We start from the raw sequence: 25,487 nt of genomic DNA, 5'->3' as shown, positions 1-25,487 counted from the left end.
TAAGGATGGAACGATGTAGAGACATTGGCTGGCTTCACGGTGTTTCCTGGCACCTGCTCTTCTGATTCGCTGCAGGAGGCGGGAGAGCTGAGCCAGAAGGGTTAACAGGGGCTGCAGGAATCAAGAGAAACACTGGCTGGCTTCACGTTTTCCCCCACATTGTGATTTTTGCATAGCACACACATACACACATCATGATTCCCAATATATTGCCAGATCAAAAATTATGAAATGGACATCACGATGTGGACTTCAAACTAGTTTTCGACAATATATCGAGATATCACCCAGCCCTACTCACAATTGTTGTCATACTCTAGATCAATTAGTTCAAACTGAATTCTTTTAAAAATACTCCGTTCTCAATAGCATTTAGCAAATTCTTGCACTCGTTATACCTGATTTGCTAATCCGGAATACAACTCCTGCTTTGCTGTCACTAACATGAACTAAAGGGCCGCAATCAAAGTGAAGCTTTCCCTGTTGTGTGAAGCTTTCCCTGTAGTTCACAGGTACATGCTTGTCAGTGCTGCCTCCAATCCATGATTTTGTGCCGTGGTGACACTGAAAAGTGCTGGATCTGATTATTTAATCTAATTTGATTATTTTACAGTACAATTCACAGAGATGCAGATGACATCTGTGATTTGATGGTGGTTGGGGTGTGTGTGGACCCATGTAAAAACTATGCCAATGCAAAAGAATCAGTTTTAATTCTACTGAACTGGACTTCTACTCAGATTCCATGGAAAAGGCAAGAGCCCCACATTCACAACTGGCTAAAGAAACCCCAGTTAGCCATGACTCACTTAGAATCCTGGCCCAGTCGCTCACTCACATAATCTGACACAAGAAAAGAGAAACGCCATCTCGCCAAATCTGATGAGAAGCATATGCCAAATTGCATCAACCCCCCCCCATCTATATCCTTAGCAAGAGAAAAAGAACTTTTGGTCCAAGACTGATGGTGAATCATGAGGGCACGGAAAACATAGGGGAGTTGGGAAGACAAGAAAGAGATGTGATATGGGAAAAAGACAGCCAGAGAAGGCCCTTTTAAATCTTAGCCAAAGTGCAGTTGGAGGGAGAAAAGCACAGCATCTTCCTCCAAGGTGGTAACAAATGGGGCTTCTGCCAGACCAGCAGCTCTTAGCAACAGAGCAGATCTCTCTCTCTCTCTTTTCTCTCCCACCATCCAATTTTTGTTGTCCACCCAGAGTTCTCTCCATCCCCCAGCCCTGTCAACCTCCTTCAGATTTCCGTGCCTATCTAGACTTCTCCTGGAGCTGAGAAGTCCCTTTCACATTTGCAGGCAGACACACACCCCCACACACCTTTCTTCTCCTGTGCATCCGGGTCTCTCCATCCTTGATGGAGGGCGAAAGGAGAATGTTATTACGGGATGGTGGCTAGCAGGAGGGAAAGGCAGGCAGGCAAACAAACAGCTATCAGGCAAAGTCCCTGCCTGAGGCAAATGGTTACCTGGTGGCGGCTCCCTCACCCTTCCTGATTCACCTCCTTCAAGAAAAGAGAGAAAATAGATTATAGATCTGATGCCTCCCCAAACACCTTAGCTGATTCAGGCTCAGAAGCCATGAAGGTGCTTAAATAGGTGGGAATCCCAGATGCCTCCAGTTCTCCTATACATCTTTCCTCTTTTTTTTAAAGTGACTGTAGGCCAGCACAACTCTTCCGGGCCAAGGAAGCACCCCTAGCAACATTGGGTGGGCAGCATAAGCCATGAATGTGAGCAAACAGCACTGCACTGAGCTGGTACCCACCTCCACAAAGGCTAGCAGGAAATAGGCACGTGTGTTCTCCCAAGTTAGGAACACCTGGCTCCTGATTGTCTACACCAGAGTTTCCCAAACTTTGGTCTCTAGCTATTTTTTGGACTACAATTCCCATCATCCCTGACCACTGCTTCTAGCTAGGGATGATGAGAGTTGTAGTCCAAAAAAACAGCTGGAGACCCAAGTTTGGGAAACTCTGGTCTACAGTGACTCCCCAGGGTTTAGGCCCTTCCTGGAAATACTGGGGATTGAATTTTGGACCTTCTGGATGCAAAGCGATTACTACTGAGCTATGGTCCTTCATAGGGACGGGGGTGGCACTGAGCGGTTAAACCACAGAGCCTAGGGCTTGCCGATCAGAAGGTCGGCGGTTTGAATCCCCGCGATGGGGTTGAGCTTCCGTTGCTCGGTTCCTGCTCCTGCCAACCTAGCAGTTCGAAAGCACGTTAGAGTGCAAGTAGATAAATAGGTACCACTCTGGCAGGAAGGTAAACGGCGTTTCCGTGCACTTCTCTGGTTTGCCAGAAGCGACTTAGTCATGCTGGCCACATGACCCGGAAGCTGTACGCCGGGTCCCTCAGCCAATAAAGCAAGATGAGCACCACAACCCCAGAGTCGGCCACGACTGGACCTAATGGTCAGGGGTCCCTTTATGGTCCTTCATTATGTTCAAAAGAATGAGGGAAGGACTCCCAGGAAGCAAAGCACAAGCAGTCAACTGAGCAGAGAATGCACTGCTGATTCCAGGCAAAGAATGCACAAGACTCCACCACAAAGCAAGTGTGTATCTGTGTATTGCTTTGCAGGGAAAGAGTGTGTTTGGCTCCCCAGGGTTCTTTGTTCTATGGGTGTGGGAGACTTGGTGCTGGTGTCTCTTTAGAATCTGCTCGCTGGAATCAATTCATACAGGTAACAGAACTGAATGGTAAAGTTGTTACTGGCCACTCCATTACTACAAGGGTGTAGGGAGGGATTTGCAGGTTTGTTCATCGAACATAAAAAATTGCATGTCAGACGTCCCTTCTCCCCGACATGCAAACTTTCTGTGTGCAGAGATTTAATTCCATGCTGAGTAGTCTGATATGCAACAGATACGCACAAATCCCTTGCCTTCTTAAGTAGAATAGTAAAAGAAAAAACTTAACCATGAGATTCTGCTAATAACATCACGTTAAGTTGTTGGTATTAAGTCGTAGGAGTGTGTGTGCATTTGGTCATTTCTTGCACAAATAGATATTTGCTAGTACACACACCTGTTTCTTGTTGCAGCTGAATCACAGAAATTACTTGTAGAATATCAGCTTTTTGATTTGCCACCTCAAAAGCAACTTCATGTAAACGAGGCCTTAAGAGTGGCCTGAATTGGGTGGTTAAGAATGTGGCAAGAGCCATGCTATACCAGGCAAAAGTCCCACCCAGTCCAGCATCCTATTTTTATGGTGACCAGATGCTTACAGAAAGTCCACCAGTAGGATTTGAGGGTAACAACACATTCCCCTTTTGTGACTCCCATAATAAGGGTGGCTTTCATTCTGCCTGATGTAAAGATTTAAGCATCCTATGTCTGGGCAATGGAAGGACAGTTTTTGAAATGAGGAAACGCCCCCCAAACGAAGCAAAATTTACTTTTGGGTGCAGGGAACTATAAAAGACTTGGGGTGATGTTGCTTTCTGAAGATTATTCACTAATGCTTCCTCTGTGTGCATTCTGCTTTTAGCTGAGATAACAAAAGACTCAGGTAAGCATATTTGTCTACAGCTTTCTTCCCCCCACCCCCAACTGAACTAATGGTTTCCATGCTGTGTCAATGACTGTGTTGTTTGCACGTAATGCTAAGCCAAACTTTGGCTTGGTACTATCATGCTGGCTCCCAGGGATGAGATTACAGCTACTTTGCTCCTCCCCAGCCATTTTAGCTTGGTGTGGCATAGCAGCTAAGCCAAGGTGTTTGGCTTAATGTGTTGTCCAAACCCAGCACTGTGGTTAAGCATTCTTGTCCTTAACCACAGTCTGTAGCCAATGTGCTGAGCTTCTCAGAAGATAATAAGCAAGACAAACAGAAGAGACCCAGTGTCAGTATTCTTCGTAGGTTGGGAAAGGAGTTGAAAGGAAAGGGAAGAAGCAGAATCATGTGGGATCACAACTTATATTAAGGTTCCCGCAGGGTGGGAGGTCAGCTCGCACAATACACATTGGAAGTCAACACAAGTAGGTGTCATACAGCTTTTCTCATTGATCTGGCTGGCGAGTAGGAGGGCACTTCAGGTGAATGGAAGTAAACTAAAGGGAACGGTAGACTTTTACATTTTTTGCTACAGTGGTGCCCCGCAAGACGAAATTAATTCGTTCCGCAATTTTTGTCGTCTAGCGAATTTTTCGTCTTGCGAAGCACGAAATCCCATAGGAATGCATTGAAAATCAATTAATGCGTTCCTATGGTCAAAAAAAGTCCAAACAAAGCCAAATTTGGTACAACAACAGTTTATTAACTGCTCTTTAAAATCACACATACTGTAAAGAGTTCAAAAATTTAAGGGAAAATAAATTAACTTTATAAACAAAACATGTCTTTGTTTTTAGTCAAAGAAAAAAAGTCGCGAGACGTTTTCGTCTTGCGAAGCAAGCCCATAGGGGAAATTCGTCTTGCGAGGCAAATCGCGAACGGAAAAAACTTTCGTCTAGCGAGTTTTTTGTATTGCGAGGCATTCGTCTTGCGGGGCACCACTGTATATGTATTTTGGGGAGAGGGAGAGAGAGGTGCCGGAGGTTGATGCTACATTTGAAGATGAGATGGGTCATTCAGTCCATCAAGCTAATACTAATTTTAACTTCAGCCACCTGCAAGCCAAGTCCTGCTTTATGTGAATGCTCTTCAGGGGGGATAAATGGCATTAAAGTCCACTCCGCTGCAGGCCAACATTTGCTGAATCCCACTCCATTTAATAGAACATCCCTTTAACTGGCACCCATATCCATATTGGAGGATTTGCTTCCCCATCTCAAGTGGCAACACTGCACCAATGCAACGTACCCAGTGGTAGGAGGTGCTTTATCCCCAAGTGCCACCCTTATCCCCTTGGCCCTGCTGGATCTGACAAGGTGAAGATTGTAGTGCTATCCTCCATTCTCCAAGTTGCCTGTTTATCTCCCTTTTTCTCTGCACGCCCATATTCGCAGCTGGGCTGGTAACTGGTGAATGAAAAGGGAGTAAAACAATATGAATAAGCGGATAGCTCTTGCAATGGGGGGAGAGGGGGATATAAGAAGTAGGGAAGCCTATGGATCTGTCTGAGACCACTGTTTTTGAGTTTGTTCATAGATGACCTACAGCAACCTAAGGCCCGTGGGCCAGATGTGGCCCAATCGCCCTCTCAATCCGACCCACGGATGGTCCAGGAATCAGCTTGTTTTTACATGAGTAGAATGTGTCCTTTTATTTAAAATGCCTCTCAGTTATTTGTGGGGCATAGGAATTCGTTCATTCCCCCACCCCCCAAAAAAATATTGTCCGGCCCACCACATGGTCTGAGGGACGGTGGACCGGCCCACGGCTGAAAAGGTTGCTGACCCCTGACCTAGAGTTAGGGTTGAGCTCACCAAGGGTCTAAATTACACCTAATAATTCAGGGGGATAAAAACAAAAAGGATATTGTAACAAATATCTTCAGAGTGGGGCATGGCCAATAAAGTGATGCCTATTTGGGGGCCTTGTATATACACTGATAGAATCAGAGCTGGCAGTGAGTGACCAGGAAAAGTATATTCAGAGTATGGTGGTGGATATGTCAATGAAAAAGCTGGCCCAATGTGTGGTTGCTGTGGAAAAAAGGCAAATTTCTTCCTAGGAAGCAACAGGCAAGGGATCTAAAATAAGTTGTGGGGCCCTGAACAGCAGTAAAAGAGAGAGATTATGTTTTGCTTTGGGGTAGGCTTCTGGCTGGCCTATGTGGGTACCAGGTTTGCTGGGCTAGATAGGGTTTGGTTCAAACAAGCAGGACTCTCCTTATGTTCTTACCTGTTGCTTTCTCATTTATGCAGGTGATAGCGATACCGGACGAGGTAAGGCATTCTCCTTAGACAACTTTTTTGCCTGTACAATGTATGTCTTTGTCGTCGCTATGGAACATTGCATTTCATTTAAGGTGTCAAAATGGCATCTCTTGTGAACGTTCCGATTCCAGGGCTTATTTGACTGTTGCAGCTTTCTACTTTCTGTAGGAACTCATTACTGCAAGTGTTAGGACATCCCTTTTTATCCCCACAACAACAATTCAAGGTTGCTTAGTTTACAATAGTGGCACACTAAGCATCACCCAGTAAGTTTCATGACAGAGCAGGGATTTGAACCCAGGTCTCCCGCATCAAAACCACAATACCTGATCCACTATATCAGCCTCCCTAGTCTGTTGCCCTCTGAGTATTTTGGACTACAGTTCCCATCAGCCTCAGCCAGCACAGCGGTGTATCCCAAACATCTAAGAGGGCACCAGGTTGTGGAAGGCTGCCTTAGACCACACTGGCTTGATTTGGCAATAGAAGTCCTCTTTTCATTTTCTGGCTCATTTTAGTCTTATTGAAGTTCTTAACTCAGCTCTAGAGAGAACGGTATCAGTTGGGCAATTACTTTGGTATGGCCCTGCAGTATATATTGTGTAAGCCAGGGGTAGTCAACCTTTTTATACCTACTGCCCACTAATGCATCTTTCTTGGTGGCAAAATTTCCTTACCGCCCACCAGTGCTTGATGGAAGGAGGATTCAGTTTGTGCCATAGAACCCCCCACCGCCCACCTATAATCCTGAAAAGCCCACTAGTGGGCGGTAGGGACCAGGTTGACAACTCCTGGTGTAAGCAGTCAGGTTTCTCCACCCATTCTGGGTACGTCCTTCATATCCATCCTGTAGTGAAGATAGGAAGGTTCCCGCCCCCCCCTTTTTTGCAATCCCATCCAGACTTCAGGAACCCTGAGCAAATGGGAGCAATACAATGGGTTGTTATCCAGCGCTGCGGAACGTTCCAAGCCTATACTCTGTCAAGATGTAAGGCAAGGCACACATCCCTCTCACAGGCTGGATGCTCAGTCGTGTCTGCGTTTCTTGTCCCTGATTCTCTATTTCAAGGCACCACCGAAACTGTTCGACCTTCTGTCTCACAGCAGGGGAATTCATAGGCACAACTCTTTTGACGCGTGCTACTCCGATAATAGTATCTGCAACATCACTTTGTGTATTCTGATATGCGCATCATCATATCAGTCCCCTTTATTTGCAGTGCCAGCAAGAAATTGCTAACTCCCACCAGTACACACTCTCTCTCTCTCTCTCTCTCTCTCTCTCTCTCTCTCTGTGTGTGCGTGTGTGTGTGCGTGCATGAAGGAGTCTATAAACAAGGCAGGATAGTTCACTGCCTCCTGTTTTTTAAACCAGACTGCATGACAGCGATGGGTTGCTGTTGGTTTTGGCCTGGCCTGTACAGACTGCTAATATCAATGCAGCCTTTTCAACCAAAATATCCAAACGGAACCCACCTGGTTGTGCATTTCTCTGTTCCCACACTCCACCCCAGCAATGTGGTCTGCGGCTGAGTAACGTTGCAGAGGAAGCAACAGGCAATGTGTCCGTTGGCTGCATTGGTTGTTATCATGTCATTCACCTCCAGGGTGGAGGGAGCTTCCAAGAGCGTCTTCCGCCCGCCTTGCCAGCTCAGTTTAAAAACAGCGAGCTCCAGGGCCAGTTACAAGAAATGAACATGAGTGCATCTGATCACCTCCATGTCAGATAACGTTAGTCACTTTTACATCGAGGGTGCTTCTAGTGACTCAAAAGTTACATTTCCACACTCCCTGCATTTGGCAGGAGTGAGGTGGACGAAACTGGCCTGAACAGAGGGGAAATAAAGAGCCATCTGCATGGTTAGCTTAGCAAGCAAGACTCTCTCCACCAAGCAAAGTAGCCTCACAAAAGTTGTGTTTCTTTTAGGCTGCAACGAGCTGGAAGATTGAGGGGAGGCGCAAACAGGCTAGCAATTTATTTCAGTGGGCTGGTAAATTTTGTAGACTTAATTGCAATGTTGGGGAGTTAGTTTGGCGCAGTTTCTTACCTAATTGCACAGGTAGTCGGTTGGTCTTTCCAGCCTTTCAGGATCCATCCTTGTATTGAAAAGTCTGTTGCTGTCTTTTGGGCAGCGTTAAACTCTTCATTGTATAACAACAGGCGCTCAGGTGTATTATTCTTTCTGGGTGAACTCACAAAGTAGATTTCAGGCACAGCTGATATTTGGAGAGCTGAGAATGTCTCTTCCTCATGGGAGGGACGAATAAAACAAAATCCACAGTCTTCACAGGTGTATGATGTTGGCTTATGGTTGCAGCCCTTTATATTGTGTCCATTTCCAGAGCATGGGGCAATACCTCTGCTCCCCACCCCGCCATGCTGTTCACATACTTGTGCTAGCTTTGGCATCCTGCCTGGAGAATATAAAGCTGAATATTATTTCTGCCATCTGTCATTCAGTACTGGAATATTTCCTACTGAGGAAGTTTCCACCCATGCCAAAGTCATGCATGTGTGGAGGGGATATACAGAAAACTTGCACTTGCGTCCAAGTTTACATTTTCTGAACCAGCCTGCTGTTCTCACCAGTCCTTATGTAGAGACCTCAAATAAGAAATTTACCAGTTTGTTCAATTTTTCACTTTCAGTCCAGGGTAAAAACATTTTGCCCTCTTAACACACAATCACAAAATTGTATCTTCACACCTTCTTAATTTCAGACTGGTATGTATTGGTAATGGCATATTTAAGAAAGCTCCCACCTTTTGGGATGTGGGGTTAATAAAGTAAGATGTATTTGTCATTTTCTTACTAGACACATGTTCTTAAATCCTTACTAGACACATGTTCTTTGGGTTCGCAAGCACCCAAAATTATATATGTGTTTGTTTATATTCCACCTTTTCTCCCAGGAGCTCAGGTTTCATACATGGTTCTCTCCCTCCTCATATTATGCTTACAACACCCCTTTGAGGTAGGTTAGGCTAAGAGACAGTGACTGGCCCCAAGTCATTCAGTGAGCTTCATGGCCAAGTGGGAATTTGAACCCTGGTCTCCCAGGTCCTAGTCAAACACAACACTGACTCCACAAATATGATATGCTGCATAAATCCGTGTGTGTGTGTGTGTGTGTGTGTGTGAGAGAGAGAGAGAGAGAGAGAGAGAGAACTCTCATCTTTTTGTGACCAAGATAAGCTCTTATGTATAAAGAGCATTTTCACAGTGGTGGAGAGAAAGAATAGAGAGAGCGCAGATATACCTGGACAGGAAATTATGGGTTGCAGTTGGATTCTCCACATCAAATATCCTTTACTCGTTCATGTCATACTCTCCTGCATCTAACAGGGAATGTGGAGCCTCACCTTTAGGGGTTGGGGAGAACGAGAGAGAATAGGTGGGTAGCGTGATTTGCCTTTGGTGCTTCAGGCTGCTCTAATGAGAGAGAGGGAGGGAGAGAGAGAGAGAGCGCTATGGGCAAGCTGCTTCCTTTTCCTGGCCTTGTGGTAACTTCATCTGGGGTTGGCCAGTTAGTGGGAAGGACGGTTGAGAAGGTAAGGACCTACAGTGGCACTTCCAGGGGATGCATCTGGCAAGGAGATGTTGGTCTTTGGGGTTTGCACCTTCCCTCTTTGACACATCTGACTCAGAGCTGGAGCTTTTTCCACTGCAAGCGTTAACCACAGCCAGGAAGCAGAACGGTGAGCTTTCAACTGCTTTCTTCAGATTCACCCATTGCTTTCTGCCTGCTGTCATTTCTCAATCCTCTTTCCAGTACGGGAGTTGCTAGGACAAACTCAGCAGCTCTCAAGGACACAAACAGCCAAGGCTGCAGCTCATTTGTAAACCTGTTGCGTATTTCAAAGAATGGGAGAAAATGCTCAGTGTGTGACTGCTCTGCCTGCTGTGAGCTAACAACAGAATTGCCTAGGGCCTGCCCCCCCTACTTTTCAGAGAACGTGTAGGAAAGCAGGGCTGCAAAATGCTTTAAGTACCGTATTTTTTGCTCTATAAGACTCACTTTTCCCCTCCTAAAAAGTAAGGGGAAATGTGTGTGCGTCTTATGGAGCGAATGCAGGCTGCGCAGCTATCACAGAAGCCAGAACAGCAAGAGGGATTGCTGCTTTCACTTCGCAGCGATCCCTCTTGCTGTTCTGGCTTCTGAGATTCAGAATATTTTTTTCCTTGTTTTCCTCCTCCAAAAACTAGGTGCGTCTTGTGGTCTGGTGCGTCTTATAGAGCGAAAAATACGGTATGCACAAAACAGCCTTCCATTGTTGTGTGTCAGCATGTAATTTTGACTTGCCTGGAATCTAAATTCGCTGTACAAGAATTCTCTTTGGAGAGATGAACTCACAGCCAGTTCACACTTCCAAATTCCAGCAGCTCATTGGACTGCATCAGACCAAACCGTACATCTAACTTATTCTCTACTGGGGGGAAAGTGTCACACTCTTGATGGTTGCTTTTCCTTTACTCCTTGAAATCTGTCCAGCTTCTCCCCCCCCCCCTTGACTCATCTAACATTCTTTTGGATTACTTAACGTGGACAGATTGCTTGACCTGGATTCAAACAGCCATGAAGTTTACTGGCTCAGTTACTCATCTCTCAGCCTATCCTATCACACAGGGTTGTTGTGAAGAGCTGAAGCAAAGAATAGCCACGTACTTGAAGAAAGTGCAGAATACAAGTGCAATCATAAATAAATGCATTGTCTTAAAAGTCTCTGTCCTACCATGTTGAGTTCCCTTGTCAAGTGTTACTTTGTGCATGGATCAGTAGGCAATTAGCATCTAAGTTGGCCATGTAGGAATTTGTGTGCCCCTTGCGTATTTGCAGCTGCAGTTGAGAAGGAACTGAAAACATGACATTTCAGGCAGTACAAAGGATGATGAGACATAGGTTAACACAGTGCTTTTTCCTGGGGGGACACAGGGGGACGCATACCCCTAAACATTTTGTGAATCTAGGTTTGGCCTCATTGAGGGGCAGTATTTCAAAACGAGTAGGAAAATGAGAGTACTCCTAAACATTTTTTGAAAAAGAAAAAAAAGCACTGGGTTAACATGGCTCTGTGATCATGGCTTTATGCAGTTCAGGTTTCCAAGGTTAGCTTGAAATCCGAATTCCAGATCTGACGGGATACTTTATGCCAGGGATGGGGAATAAGGCATGGCTGGAAGCCTGTATCCTGAGCTCCCACACACTCCAAGAGCCAGCATGATGGAGATTCCCACCCATCAGTTCCCTGATACCATCATGACATCAAGTGACTTTAACTTTTAAGGAAATAATCAGGAACTCCCAATTGTTTCCTTATGTCCTTTGAAATACCTGGTATTGCTGTTTCTAAAACAAATTTCTTTCTTTTTTCCCTCCCTCTAGATGAGACACCCATCATAGCCGTAATGGTGGCATTATCTTCCTTGCTAGTCATAGTATTTATTATTATTGTCCTGTATATGTTAAGGTAAGTGATGCTTGGCAAACCTCCTGACTTCCTTTTGCTGGGCTCCTGTGGTTTGACATACTTCTCTTAGAGCTGCACCTTGACCAGCTTTAATTCATTTCAAATAGAGAAGCATCATTAAAACAAAATAAAAATGGGCTCTAGTTGCTCCCAATCCTCGAGGCAACCTTTGCTGCAGGTGCAGGAGCAGTTGGATGGAAGGGGTAGTGGTTACCTGACCTCCTGTTTCTGGTGTTGCTGCGCTCACTGGATTGGGGAGAAGGGAGATGCAGTGGGGAGGTCAGCGCTGTGCAAACCCGCCAATGGAGCCAATCCAGCACTCCTGCCAGTGCATTTTGCACCAAACCAGCCTCCTCTCTCCCCCTCTTCACCCTCGTAAGCACATCTGTGCCGATAGCAAGAGGTCAAGTAAGCACTGCTTCTCTTGCCCACAGGCAGCTCCTCTGGGGATGGTGTGTGGTACCTGCCCCTTAAGTTACACAGATTCCAGATTCCTCAGCTGATGCCTTCTCCCCTCACATTGGGTAATTGGCCTGATGCATAATGGCAGGTTGCCCAGCCATTACTTGTCTTCCTATCCAGGGTGGAAAGAACCTGAGGAGGGTTCATTGAGCAAAGAGGAGGATGAAGCAAAAAGCTCTCGCTGCCTTCCTCATATTCTGCCTTGCGTCTTTCCCACCTGGGAAAGGGCAAAGGGAAGTAATCAAGCTTGTGGGGCAGCAGCAACAGTACCTGCTCCAGCCAGATATTCAGTTCCTCTCCTTTCTTGAGCAGCCCCCGCCCTGCACCAGAGCAGCCATCTTTCTTGAGCCAGCGATTCTGCCTGCAAATCAGCCACAAGCTTGGCTATTTGGCTTACATGTTTTGGCACCTGTGCTTCAGTTGGCTTCGGGGGCAGGTGAAAACAAGCTTGCTCCATCTTCCAAGTGACAGCACTTTAGATATTTGAAGATGGTGGTCATATTTCCTCTCAGGCTCCTCTTTACCAGGTTAAACCTACCCAACTCCCTCAACTGTTCCTCACAAGGTTTGGTTTCCAGACCCTTGATCATCTTGGTTGCCCTCCTCTGCACCCGTTCTAGCTTGTCAATATCCTTCTTAAATTGTGGCACCCAGAACTGGACACAGTATTCCCGGTGTGGTCTGACCAAGGCAGAATCCAAGACCATCTGTTTGAAACAGAAGGTGATATGCAGTGTTGCATTTGAGACAGCAAACACTGTTTGGGTGTGGATGTGAGAGAAGGAAGGCAGCTTCTCGATCTGTAATTTCATCTCTGTTGTGATTTCCTACTGTGTACGAGTGGGCACTCTGACCTCTCAGCTTCTCCAGCTGTTGCTTCCCTCCCCCTTTCGTGATCATTTGTGGATACTGTCTCCTTGACTTGTTTCTGTCCCCTTTAGTTAAATGATTTTTATGAATTCATGGCAGGGGAGGCGATATAGTTGTGAGCTTTGAGCAGGAAATCCTTGGTTCAAATTGCTTGCTAGGTGGCTTCACTCTCCACACCCATCTCCTGTCTGTGAATGGTACTTAATTGGTGCTTTCAGATGTTCAGAGTGCCTCACATACACTGATTTGTAATCATCAGAACAGCCCTAGCCCCCTGTACTGTTGTCCCCATATTGCAGATCTGAGACTGAGAAAGAGTGACTTGCCTAAGGCCACCTGGTGAGTTAATGTCAGAGGCAAGACTTGGACTTGGGGCTTCCTGATTTGTAGATCAGTGTTGCAGCTGTTACAGTAGCAGAGCATGCTTAGAATCATAGGATTATAGAGTTGGAAGGGACAACTTTAGTTTCATCTAATCCAACCCCCTGCAGTGCTTGTGTTATGCAAAGTTCACTGAAGTGTTCAAGATGCTATATAGAAGCAAAGTGGTTCTGAAAATTTGGGTGTCCACACTGAGAGTTCTCCTCACTCAAATGCAGCCTTGTGAGTAGCCGCACTCTCTGTGTCCATTCACATCAACCACCCTTTCAAGGTAAACAACTCCTGCTTCATCTTCTTATGCCAGGCATCGGGAGAGTGTCCTATTTAAGTCTCTGAAAAAGATCACTTGTGCAGGTAGAAAGACCTGCTCCCAATAGCATATTAGATAACTCAGATACGAACCTGGCTCAGCTGATTTTCCATGTATTTTCATTGCTAGGTTCAAAAAATACAAGCAAGCCGGGAGCCATTCCAACTCCTTTCATTTGTCTAATGGACGGACAGATGACATGGGTAAGTCTGGGCTTTCTTCTCCCATAATTTAAGCTAGAACCACAGTGTGGCAGTCCTGGCAACCCTTTTCCTTCCATATGAGAGGAATGTCATAGTCCTCACCGGAGGTCACCTCAACAGTGTGTCCAAGGGATTGGATGGATCAGTTGCACAGCTGCCTTCTGATCTTACAACTGCATACTGGTGGTTGGATTGTGGGAACTCCCATATGCCAGTCCAGTTGACTTCCCCCCAGCACCAGAACATGGCCCGGCCATTCAGCTCCCCCTCCTGGCCAGGGTTGCAGCACCCCAATTCCACCTAAATGTTGCGGCCACCAAGACCATATAACACCGTCTTGAAAGACCTACACTGGCTCCCAGTACGTTTCTGAGCACAATTCAAAGTGTTGGTGCTGACCTTTAAACCCTAAATGGCCTCAGTCCAGTATACCTGAAGGAGCGTCTCCACCCCCATCGTTCTACCCGGACACTGAGGTCCAGCGCCGAGGGCCTTCTGGCGGTTCCCTCATTGCGAGAAGCAAAGCTACAGGGAACCAGGCAGAGGGCCTTCGCGGTAGTGGCGCCCGCCCTGTGGAACGCCCTTCCAGCAGATGTCAAAGCGATAAACAACTACCTGACATTCAGAAGACATCTTAAAGGCAGCCCTGTTCAGGGAAGTTTTTAACGTGTGATATTTTAGTGTATTTTTGGTTTTTATGGAAGCCGCCCAGAGTGGCTGGGGAGGCCCAGCCAGATGGGCAGGGTATAAATAATAAATTATTATTATTATTATTATTATTATTATTATTATTATTATTATTATTAATTTTCCCTTCACATGAATGAAGAATGATGTCCTGGCTCTTCATCATGCCTCAGGTCATCTACCAGCTAGCTGCCCTATTTCTATGCAGTTAAACGAGGATGTGGCAGATTGTCGAGCTTTTGCTGCTAAAATAATCCACTGCAGAAAATGGCTCTGTTTTTTTTGGGGGGGGGGCGAATGCTGAGTTCTGTCTGATACAACTTGTTGAAGCAGCTGCATCTCCCTGTCTTCTCTTCTTATTCTTCTACCAGCTAGCGGCACAACGCCTCGGCAGTGAGGCAAATGGAACGAGTGTCTCTGTGCCTGAGCAATTTCCACGGGGATGTTCAGAGCTCTCGGTTGTCCCAGGCGCAGCACTGCTACTTTCCCCCCACTTGGAGTGATTCATTTCCTTGGGAGTGGGCGGAAAGTAAGGAAATTTAGTTGTGGAAGACAGAGAGATGGGGGGGCTAACCTTTCCCCATCCCTATCTGCATGGCCACAACCTGGAGGGGTTGTTGATCATGCTAGAGTGTGATGCTAGAGTGTGATGGATTTCTGGGAACTAATGTTTTGTGTGTGTGTGTGGTTGTCTGTGCATGTAACCCAAGTTGTAGTCTCTTGAGTGCCCTTGCCTAGTGCATCAAAAACAAGCGGACTCCTCTTCTGTTGCAGAGCCCCAGAGCATGCCATTGCTTGCCAGATCTCCCAGCACCAACAGAAAGTACCCACCACTGCCTGTGGATAAACTGGAGGAGGAGATTAACCGGCGAATGGCAGATGACAACAAACTTTTCCGCGAAGAGTTCAATGTGAGTCCTTTGCTAGTTTGCTTTTCCTCCCTCTCAGCCCACTCCTTTTATACCTGCTGAGTTCTGGGGCTGGGCAGAAAAAGGAAAAGAAAAGGATTGTTTGCTGAAATTGAATGCCAGTTGTATGAAATCAAGCCCAGACCAGTCCAAGCTGCTGCTCCCTAGACCCCAGCTGTTAAGGAACTAACATTTCTCTGTTGAGCTCGAAAGCTAGCCATGTTTTGACGTAGTGGGAATAACTGCAGTCACCGTGTTGTTTACCGGTGAAGGTTAACAGCTCCTGCTAAGCTGATTCTGAAAGCCATTTAGAAATGTGGCAGTGTGGGTTGTAGAATTTTGTTTGTTTTGATGCACAGAAGTGCTTAAGGTTACTGCTTGTACTGCAGAAGTCAAGAGTCGGATGGTGCACACAAAGCAGTGAAATGCCCTTCTCTACCTTTCTGAAAGACTTACCTCCCCTGTACCAATTGTACAGGACAAACCTGAGTAATGCTTTTATGTTTCTGGCTTGCATTTGAAAATCTAAGAGGTGGCAGGAATGGGTGTTGCCTCGTGCTCAAATGTCTGAGGCTCAGTCCCTGGTTCTCTGCTATGCTCCGCCTCCCAATCAGATATTTCTAGATCAGCAGGGCTGTTAGCTTGCCCTTACTTGACCCTGCCCTTACTTGGGCCCTTGTCCAGTCTCCTTCACGCCCTCTTCCTGTTTTCCTGGAGAAAATCTGTTCCCTGCATTATTGATTCAAACCAGAGTAGCATTTGAGGGCCGATTGTGACTCCAGTAAGATTTCCACGTCATCGCCACACTTCAATCACTGCTGGTTACATGCACAGCAAAGTGTAGCTATGGAAATGAGGAGATGCTGCTAATGCACGGTTATGAGTGAGGTCACGCTAAGAGGGCCCCTGCTTTTGGGGTCCATTGCAATCTTTGTCACTGGGAAAGTGCAAAAGAGGGGAAGGAAAGACACTGTGTGCAGTTATCAGACTTCCCCAACCTGTTGCCTTTAATTCCAACCTGGCAAGGCTTGATCAAAGTATGTTGTTGTTTAGTCGTTTAGTCATATCCGACTCTTCGTGACCCCATGGACCAGAGCAGGCCAGGCACTCCTGTCTTCCACTGCCTCCCGCAGTTTGGTCAAACTCATGCTGGTAGCTTCAAGAACACTGTCCAACCATCTCGTCCTCTGTCGTCCCCTCCTCCTTGTGTCCTCCATCTTTCCCAACATCAGGGTCTTTTCCAGGGAGTCTTCTCTTCTCATGAGGTGGCCAAAGTCTTGGAGCCTCAGCTTCAGGATCTGACCTTCCAGTGAGCACTCAGGGCTGATTTCCTTCAGAATGGAGAGGTTTGATCTTCTTGCAGTCCATGGGACTCTCCAGAGTCTCCTCCAGCACCATAATTCAAAAGCATCCATTCTTCGGCGATCAGCCTTCTTTATCTATACGGACCTTTGTCGGCAAGGTGATGTCTCTAAATAGTGATAGAAGTAACTACTTGGCTGGGATTGCTCGGTTCAGTGATGTGATTATAAATAAGTGCTTTTGGGCAGCCCTCTCAGCATAAAAATGTCCTATATCTTCCCCATTCTATTGTTGCCCCACCCTCTCCAAAAGAGAAACAAGAACAACTTGCAAAGTAATTTAGGCCGTGAATTAGTGACTGCTGAGATGCTCTTGTGAATTTCTTGTCCGAACTAGGATTTGAACCTAGGTCCTTCCCCACTCCAAGAATCGCGTTACATCTTCAGTGCCTCCCAAGCTTCAAAGGATATTTATGGGTTCAGATCATTCCCATATAGATCAGGGGACAACACCCTACTGACACTCTGACCCCTGCACAACAATCCTTTGGGTGAAGATCTACTGGAGATCTGGATCTGTTCACCTTTGCGGAGGCAGGGTTTTATTCTTCATAGTTTCATGTTCAGCTCATCTCCCCCTCCTCGCTTTTTGCTGCTCCAAACAGGTTTTTTCCTCTATCCAGTTTTCACTTCCCTAATTCACTTGCTACTTGTTATTTGGAAATCTGCCTCTTTCAGAAGGTTGTACCGGGGCCAGTCCATAGCGATTTAGCTCATGTAATCTGAGGTTTTACTGAAGGGGACTTTGCTGCCATCTTGTGTGCCAAGATAGCATGAAGTAACTACTTGCTTCTCTTATTCTGTCTGCAAAGAGTTGATAGGATTAGCTAAAAGCCTGTAATGAAAGGGTGATTCCCCCATTCATTAACCCATTAAACACTTTATCTGTACTGTAATTGTAGGCAGTCTGCTCACATGAGGTGTCTCCATCACTACACTATAAAATGCCTCCTAAGGCTAAGCAGCACATTTGATCCTCTATAGATAAAGTTAAATCACTCTTCATGGAGGCCTTGATGCTGGTCAAAAATTAACACATGGGACCATCAGACATTTTGTCCATTCCACCAATTACCAAGGAAACGGTGAATTTTTTTAAAAAAAAATGAATTTATATACCGCCCCATACCTGGAGGTCTCAGCATAGCTGTCAACGTTTCCCTTTTTTAAAGGGAAACTCCCTTATTCCAAATAGGATTCCTTGCAAGAAAAGGGAAAAGTTGACAGCTATGGGTCTCAGGGTGGTTCACAGAACAAAATCAAGATACAAAACCACAAAATACATAATAAAAATAAAAGCAACAACCCAATAGCACCCCCCAAAAAACACACGTTTTAAAAGGGCATAGGATATAAATCAGATCAACTAGAGGCCTTGGTTAAAAAGGAACATTTTTGCCTGGCACCTAAAGGTGTATAATGAAGGTGCCAGGTGAACTTCCCTGGGGAGAGCATTCCACAGACGGGGAGCCACTGCAGAGAAGGCCCTGTTCTTGTGTTGCCACCCTCTGGACCTCTTGAGGAAGAGGTGGCACACGAAGGAGGGTCTCAGAAGATGATCTCAGGGTCTGGGTAGGTTCATATGGAAAGAGACGGTCCTTGAGGTATTGTGGTCCTGAGCCATTTCAGGCTTTATAGGTCAATACCAGCACTTTGAAGTATATTATATCAAATTTACCAAATATCAAGGCCCAAGGGGAAAATGGTATTTGCAGTGAAGTTTTTAAGAAGAAAAATACTGTTGGCTTCCAGTATTGTACCAGCTTTTTTATTATTTCAACCTAACAACCGACAGGAATCAAAATACAATTATCACCACCTTGTTAAAGAGAGAGAGGGAGGGAGAGTTTGAACCTCTCCTTATTACAAACAAATTAGCCTGATTAATATTGTAGCTAAACCTGAGGCCTGGACTATAAGGAACAGCATTTTCAGGAGAAAACAAGCTGATTCAGAAATGAGTTCTCCACTCCGGGCAACTGTTTTGTGCCAAAGCATGTAATATACAACTATGCATCTCTTAGCAAAGGACGATTTGCACCTTTTGTAGATTTTAAAGTGGCCTTTGATGCCGTTGAGCACAAACTGTTATGTATCATGCTAAATAGCACTAATATGGCTCAACAATTACTCTATGGAGTTCAGGCACTTTGTCCAACCTGGTTGACTGCAGACGTTTTGAACTGCAACCTCCATCAGCCCCAGCCAGCTCTATACGAACAACTACCTTACTAGGTCAATCCCAGGCAGTGCAAAGTTTTGTGTTGGCATCCTTCCTTTTCAGCTTTTTTTGCAAGAATGACATAGTCCAGGATTTGGGTGGGGACAAATTCTTTCCCTCTGAGTCTCCCTGTTATTGTGCACTGACAGTGTGGTCCTGTTCTCCAATGTACAACAGGTCTTGGAAGGCTTTTCGCCAATTTAGAACTCTTGTTCTAAATTTTCAGAGGATCATTTCAGAGGATCAGAATAAAAAGCCACAGAGGCTGTGTATTGGGTGCGGATTGCTCCCTTTTGTTCAACGAAGGTACAGCGTCTTCTTATTTATACCCCATCCTCCAGGCTCTCCCGGCGTGCCCTATCCAGGCCACCTGTGAAGCTGCCTCCAAGGAAGAAAACAAGGAGAAGAACCGATACGTAAACATCTTGCCTTGTAAGTATTGCCCAGGATGTTCTCGGGTGGTTGGCTACCATGGTGTTAAAGGGAATGATGCACACTGCCTGCGCCTTTGTAGCCAAACATTCTCTTTGAAAAAAGTCAGTCTAGTCATCTCTCACAAGGAAGAGCGAGAAAACCATCTGAGGGGAACAAAACCACAGAGATTGATAACCCAAAGCCATGGCATGCAGCTACTCCTGCCACCCACATAAAGGGTCTGTGCAAAAGAGACTCGATCCATCCTGTGCCCAGCATAGGCTTGCTTCAAACTGAGGCTCAAGTGAGCCTGATGAGACCCAGCAGAGCCATATACAGCTCTTGCTTTGCCGTACACAGCTAACAGCTACTTGTACGTTGCAGTGTGACACAGAACGCTTCTTCTGCAGGTGGCCTTGTCTCCTGGTTTCATTGCAGTAAGCTCAAAAGAACCCGGGGGATCCAAATGCCGCCCCCACGTTTGTCTTGTTTATAGAGGTGCCTGCGCTTCCCAGTGGGTAGACACCCATAAAATGAGGGTGCTGAACTAGTAGTGCTTTAGCCTGATGGCAGTCAACCTTTCTCCATCTGTTTCTTTCGCTATGCCAAAAATGATGGAGCGGTTATTAGAGGGGAGGGAGGTTGCCTAGGAGAAGTGTTGCTTGTGGGTGTCAAGGGGAATAACAGAGGGGGTGGCACAAACCAGGGGGAGAGGCAGAGCAGCAGAAGCAGTTCCTGTAACACAAGAATGAGAACAATAGCCATATATGGTAAAACGCATTCGTTTTGGAAGCTGGAGGCAAAAGAACATTATTCCGAGAGTATGTTCATTAAAAAGCACACCACACAACAAAGGACTTGTTTGAGGGAAAGAGCCTGTTGCTCTTCCTGCAGCTCCAGCAGTTGCTAGTAGATCCACATGGATGGCCCACCCTGGACCCAGGTCACTTGCAGACGAAAGAGGGGCTTGCTCAGCTGAAGCCTGTTCCCTTGCAAGAAGCTGAGCATTCTCAGCCCTGACCCTGTCCCAGAGGCAACTCTTTTCGTGGTCCAATGTCTTCCATACCAAGAAGCCGCTGGAATCATGGTCTGGAAGGAAGGACACACCACAGAAGAGCAGTGATTGAAGTATGGGGAAATACCTGGAATGCAGCTGTGTTGTTTGCAGCCACACATTCGCCTTCAGCTGCGCCACCAGGAATAGCAAGCTGCCCAAGTAGCGATGGAACGATCAGATGAAAACCAGCCAAGTTTCATTCTGTGGGGCAGTAACTTTGATTGCAGTAGAAACTCTCTCTGCTTCTTGCACACATCCTATGGCAGATGTTGTTTCAATTTCCATCAGCCTCCACCAGCATAGCCAGTGGCCCAGGATAGTGCAATTTGTAGTCCAATGACACCTGGAAGGCCCTGTGTTGACTGCCTCCCCGCTACGGCCTCCGCCCCACCTGTGACCAATCCAGAATTATCTTTGGCAAGTTCTCCCTGGTCCAGTGAGCGCCCAAAAAACTCATACCAGGCCCTGGCACTTCTTACCCCCTTGCGGTCATGTCCAAACTTGGTGGCCTGGAGAGAGGAATATTTTTCCCTGGAGATAAGAGGACCGTTTATCTTTCTGCCCCTCTTCGCCATCCACCCTAAGCACATGTCACTCCTTTGAGCGGAAGGGCAGGATATAAAATTGAACAAAAAATTATCAGTCAAGGCATACTTTTGGCACAGCTACAGCACTTCTTTCTTAAGCTGCATGCCATAAGGATTGCAAAGGAACATCTCCCCCCCTTTTCTTGCAGCCCCCCACTTCCCTACTACCCCACCCAGAAAATGTGGTAGTTGGCATCTTTCCACTAAAGCTGTGTTTCTCAAATTTGGGTCTCCTGTTGTTTTTGGACTACAGTTCCCATCATCCCTCGCTAGCAGGACCAGTGGTCAGGGATGATGGGAATTGCAGTGCAAAAACAGCTGGACATTCAAGTTAGGGAAACCCTGCACGAATGCAACTGGAGGCAGCGGTGTGAGACAAGCAATGTGAAGCAAATGTTTTATTATTCCCCTTACATGGTTCCTGCAAATGTGTTATATAATGTGCACAGGTCAGGAGAGTTGGCTTCTTCTTACCCTCTGTCCCCCGCTACAATTCAAAACCACTGCATTAAGGTTTTATCCTGTGTTGACAATAAACTTGGGCCGAAGTTTGTAATGAGTTGCCATTTCTCCAGCTTCCCTGTGCGCTGAGGGGAAGCCTGAATGCTCTCCTCTTGAAGGTTTCACTTCCTTCTGGCCGTATATAACCTTTCTGAAGCCCCTACATTTTAAATGTCGCCCTGACACTTCTTTCTTTTAATGGGCCACTTCTTACCTTCATTCCTAGATGATCATTCCAGGGTTCATCTGACACCTCTCGAAGGGGTTCCAGACTCTGATTACATCAATGCCTCCTTTATTAATGTAAGTATCTGCAAGGGAAATGAAGCAGAATGAGACTTCGTTATTTTAACGAGAATGCTAACCAGCTCCCATGCTTGCCTTGATAGCAGTGTTGCAGGTGATCTACAGACATGTGCAGCTGCAGTCGTGTAGGCAAAATTGGGTTGCTTCGTGCTGCTCCCTACAGACACCAAGTTTCTAGTTCTCCATAGCTTGAAAAGTGCACAGACAGTAAGTCAGATTCACCTGGCATTGCTGTCGCACAGCTTCCATTCATTTCCCTTGACCTTGCACAGGTTTCCTTCTCGAAAGGGCAGTTGTGCAGCAGTTATGATTTGTGGATCCTGTCCACTGCCAGCTAAAAGTCTCCAAAGCAAGGAGCCTTCAAGTGCTGTGAACAGGGGTGGAGAACTGGATCCAGCCAGCTGGCTAGATTCTTACCTGCCCACCCTCCCTGCAAGCCAGTTTTGGCAGATGGGTGCAGCTGCCCACCTGTCAATTATCTGACATTACAAATGACATCAGGAAACCCATTTTTCCTTTGCCCATATGGTTTGAAAATCAAACGCCCAGGCAAAGGCATAGCTCTTTGCAAGCCGCACTAATCAGCTGAATGGAGATGCCTGCGAGTCCCACTTTTGGCAGAGAACCACAACTTCACCATGCCTGATGACGTTGGGTACAGGGTGGACGTGGCTTGGCCGAAGCAGGAAGGGGCATTGGTGGGCTGCAAACTTTATTGTAGTGCGTATGTTTTGTTTTCCTGCCCAAGCTCTGCCCTTCTGTTTTCCACCTCCCTCAAACCACTTTGTAAAAAACCTTAATTATTTTAAATGAGTGCTACTGAAGATGCATTCTAATATGGAGGTGTGCAGTTCACCCCTGGAGGGATGACTATTTTCCTGGTGCAGAACGTGGATTTTTGGAGGCTGTGGTGTCATCACAGTCCTGGCTGTATCCCCGCATCAGATGCTTTGCCTTCTGTTATAGCTTAGTGGGAGAGCACATGGTTTGCTTGCAGAAGGAGCCACGCTGTTTGATCCCCTGGTACCTGTAGTTAAAGATTAGAGATAAGGAGGCTGGGAATCTTGGAGAACCGTTATATACCAATCAGAGTAGGCAGTGTGTAGCTAGATGTGCTAGTGGTTTCTGCATACAGCAGCTCCTTAAAGAGGTGCAGTGTTTTGTTTTTGCAGTGTTGCTAGATGCATAATCTCCACTTCACTGCCTTGCTTTTCTGTCTCTCTCTCGTCTCCCGCCTCTACTTTTGTATGCCCAAAGCACCCCTAACCTGTGCAGTCTCAACTGCACTTGTCAAGAAGACAGAAAAGTCAGGAGCAGAATCATTGCCTGGCATTTATTGTTGGACCATCCATCTTGCATTAACCAGAGCAGTAGCACGCACAAATTAGCACAGGGACGCAGGTGGCGCTGTGGTCTAAACCATAGAGCCTAGTGCTTGCTGATCAGAAGGTTGGCAGTTCGAATCCCTGCGACGGGGTGAGCTCCCATTGCTCTGTCCCAGTTCCTGCCAACCTAGCAGTTCAAAAGCACACCAGTGCAAGTAAATAAATAGGTACCACTGCGGCGGAAAGGTAAACGGCGTTTCCGTGTGCTCTGGTTTCCTTCACAGAGTCCCATTGCGCCAGAAGCAGTTTAGTCATGCCAGCCACATGTCTGCAGGCAAATGCCGGCTCCCTTGGCCTGAAAGTGAGATGAGCACCGTAACCCCATAGTCGCCTTTGACTGGACTTAACCGTCCAGGGCTCCTTACCTTTACCTTTTCCTTTACCTTTACTTTGCATTAACCAGATCACCACACATAAATTGTTCTGTGTTCAAGGGGTGTTTTTTTTTGTGAGGGGTGGGGTGAGAATCAGGTCCACTGTGTTTAGATATCCAACATGCTTCTGTCTGCCACCAGGATCAACACATCCACTTTTTTGTGTTTCCAGTAAAATGTTCCAAGGGAGAGAGAGCTCTGTCTGTGTGACTGCGCTACGTACTGTACATCTTTTCCCCTGGTAGTGATGAGTATTCTTCCCCTTCAGGCACCACACCAAAAACACGAAAAACAGATGCTTTTTGGTGCTGATGTAACACCCCCAACTGCTCTTACCCCTCTCATTGGCCCTCATACAGCTTATGTACAATACAAAATTGGCAAGGTAAAGAGCTCACTCTGTGTGGTGCCTGAGAAGGTGCCAATGTTTCGGAATACTTGGAAGTTGACTCGCATGCCAGAGGCACAAATAAGCTCCCTCTTTCTCTTGTTTTCTTTTCTTTTGGCAGGGGTACCAAGAGAAGAACAAGTTCATTGCAGCCCAAGGTAAGTCACACTTGCTTTCCTTTGGATTTCTGTTCCGAGATGACAAATGGCTGGGAGGCTTTATGCTGAGCAAAAAATATTTGCAGTGCGTTAACATTCTTCTGAGTTTCCAAGTTGGTTCCCGTGCCGCTCTGGCAGCCAGCCTTAGGAAGGATGCCCAGGGGAATATTGCCCTCATCAAATCAATCATGGGCACAGTGGGAAATTGCAACGATTAAATCATGTAAACATCAACCCATCTCTTCTGGTGCCGGGAAAGCTACAACTTAATCTACAGCTCATGTGGGTCAACCACTAGGGTTTCGCCCATGAAGATTTGGCCCCCCACCATATTGTCAAAATGGACTCCTGTTTTCCAGAAGTCAGGTGTATTCTGGAATTGGAAAGATGGAAAGAGTCAGGTGCTGGGAAGGCTGTGCTGTTTGAAAGGGTAGCTAGTGGATTCTTAGTTGGACGAGCGAGTGCCTCTTTGCTGCCACCCCGTGGCAAAAGGCAGGAATTCAGTTGCATAACAACAGATAAAAAGGTAAAGGGACCCCTGACCATTAGGTCCAGTCTTATACATGGGGGCATCTTATAGACGGAAAAGTACAGTAGATGGGCTGTGCAAGTAGCAGAACACAAATCTCAGAGGCAGAAGGCACTGACCAGCCTCCACAGGGGTGACGTAGATTAAGGGGGACTGAAGGGGTGGGACTTGACCTGGAGCAACGCCGCCATTATAGAGACAGCGTTCCTTTGTCGCTCTCTGTGAATACTGAATAAATTACGTGGTAAGAATTCCTATTGGTTATCTGCCTTTTGATTGCCACCGAGGGAGGGATCGTTATTCCTTGACAGAGCCCTGACAATATGGAAGAATTATTATACCACTTAAAGGTCTTGTTAAACAAACACGCCCTGCTCCCACCCACCTGCAAGTACCTTCCTGTACCACTTTTTCTTTTCCCTTCGGTCTGTTTAGGACCAAAAGAAGAAACTGTGAACGACTTCTGGAGGATGATTTGGGAGCAAAACACAGCAACAATTGTCATGGTGACCAACCTGAAAGAGAGGAAAGAGGCAAGTGGCTGTCGGAGGCTCTGTGGCAAGTGAAACGAGAGCCGCGTAAAAGCAAAATGTTTATGTGAAGGGCAGGTAATTAATAATTTCAAAATGCTGGTCCGTGTTTTCTTAACAAATGTGTATTTCTCTCCAGTGCAAATGTGCTCAGTACTGGCCAGATCAGGGCTGCTGGACGTACGGAAATATCCGAGTGTCCGTGGAAGATGTGACGGTCTTAGTTGACTACACGGTGCGGAAATTCTGCATTCAGCAGGTATCTCATTTTGATCCCCTCTCTACTCCCTTTTTATGTAAGTCTGTTGATTCCAGAATGCTGCAGCTGGAGATCAGTAGGGTTGGCGGGATCAGGTGAGAAACCATCATCTAAGTTCTCTTCCGTATGGATGTTATTGTTCTTTATGGATGGTATTGTTCTTTTTGTATGAAGAGTGTTGTTGTTGTTGTTGTTGTTTTGTTTTGTTTTGTTTTGTTGTTGTTGTACATCTCTTCTCCCCCACCCCAAATACTGAAGTGGCATAGCCCAAGCAAAAGTGGAC

The 25,487-nt window shown here is 46.3% G+C and overlaps 1 protein-coding gene across 2 annotated transcripts in view; it reads left to right on the top strand.

Annotated features, from left to right (window-relative positions):
- Positions 1 to 25,487, top strand: part of PTPRA (protein tyrosine phosphatase receptor type A) — a 148,370-nt gene that overhangs the window by 105,271 nt on the left and 17,612 nt on the right. The window contains exons 5-14 of one of the 2 annotated variants that reach the window (XM_082236402.1): positions 3,512 to 3,532; positions 5,833 to 5,853; positions 11,229 to 11,313; positions 13,466 to 13,539; positions 15,001 to 15,137; positions 19,058 to 19,148; positions 21,502 to 21,578; positions 23,850 to 23,886; positions 24,851 to 24,948; positions 25,085 to 25,204. In XM_082236402.1, the coding sequence (XP_082092528.1) occupies positions 3,512 to 3,532; positions 5,833 to 5,853; positions 11,229 to 11,313; positions 13,466 to 13,539; positions 15,001 to 15,137; positions 19,058 to 19,148; positions 21,502 to 21,578; positions 23,850 to 23,886; positions 24,851 to 24,948; positions 25,085 to 25,204 (761 nt within the window). The remainder of the gene's footprint in view (positions 1 to 3,511; positions 3,533 to 5,832; positions 5,854 to 11,228; positions 11,314 to 13,465; positions 13,540 to 15,000; positions 15,138 to 19,057; positions 19,149 to 21,501; positions 21,579 to 23,849; positions 23,887 to 24,850; positions 24,949 to 25,084; positions 25,205 to 25,487) is intronic. The other variant, XM_082236403.1, reaches the window with a different exon arrangement.

This window comes from Podarcis vaucheri (assembly GCF_965113315.1).
Source record: "Podarcis vaucheri genome assembly, chromosome: 9".
Taxonomy (NCBI): domain Eukaryota; kingdom Metazoa; phylum Chordata; class Lepidosauria; order Squamata; family Lacertidae; genus Podarcis; species Podarcis vaucheri.
This window is presented reverse-complemented; position numbering and strand designations above follow the sequence as displayed.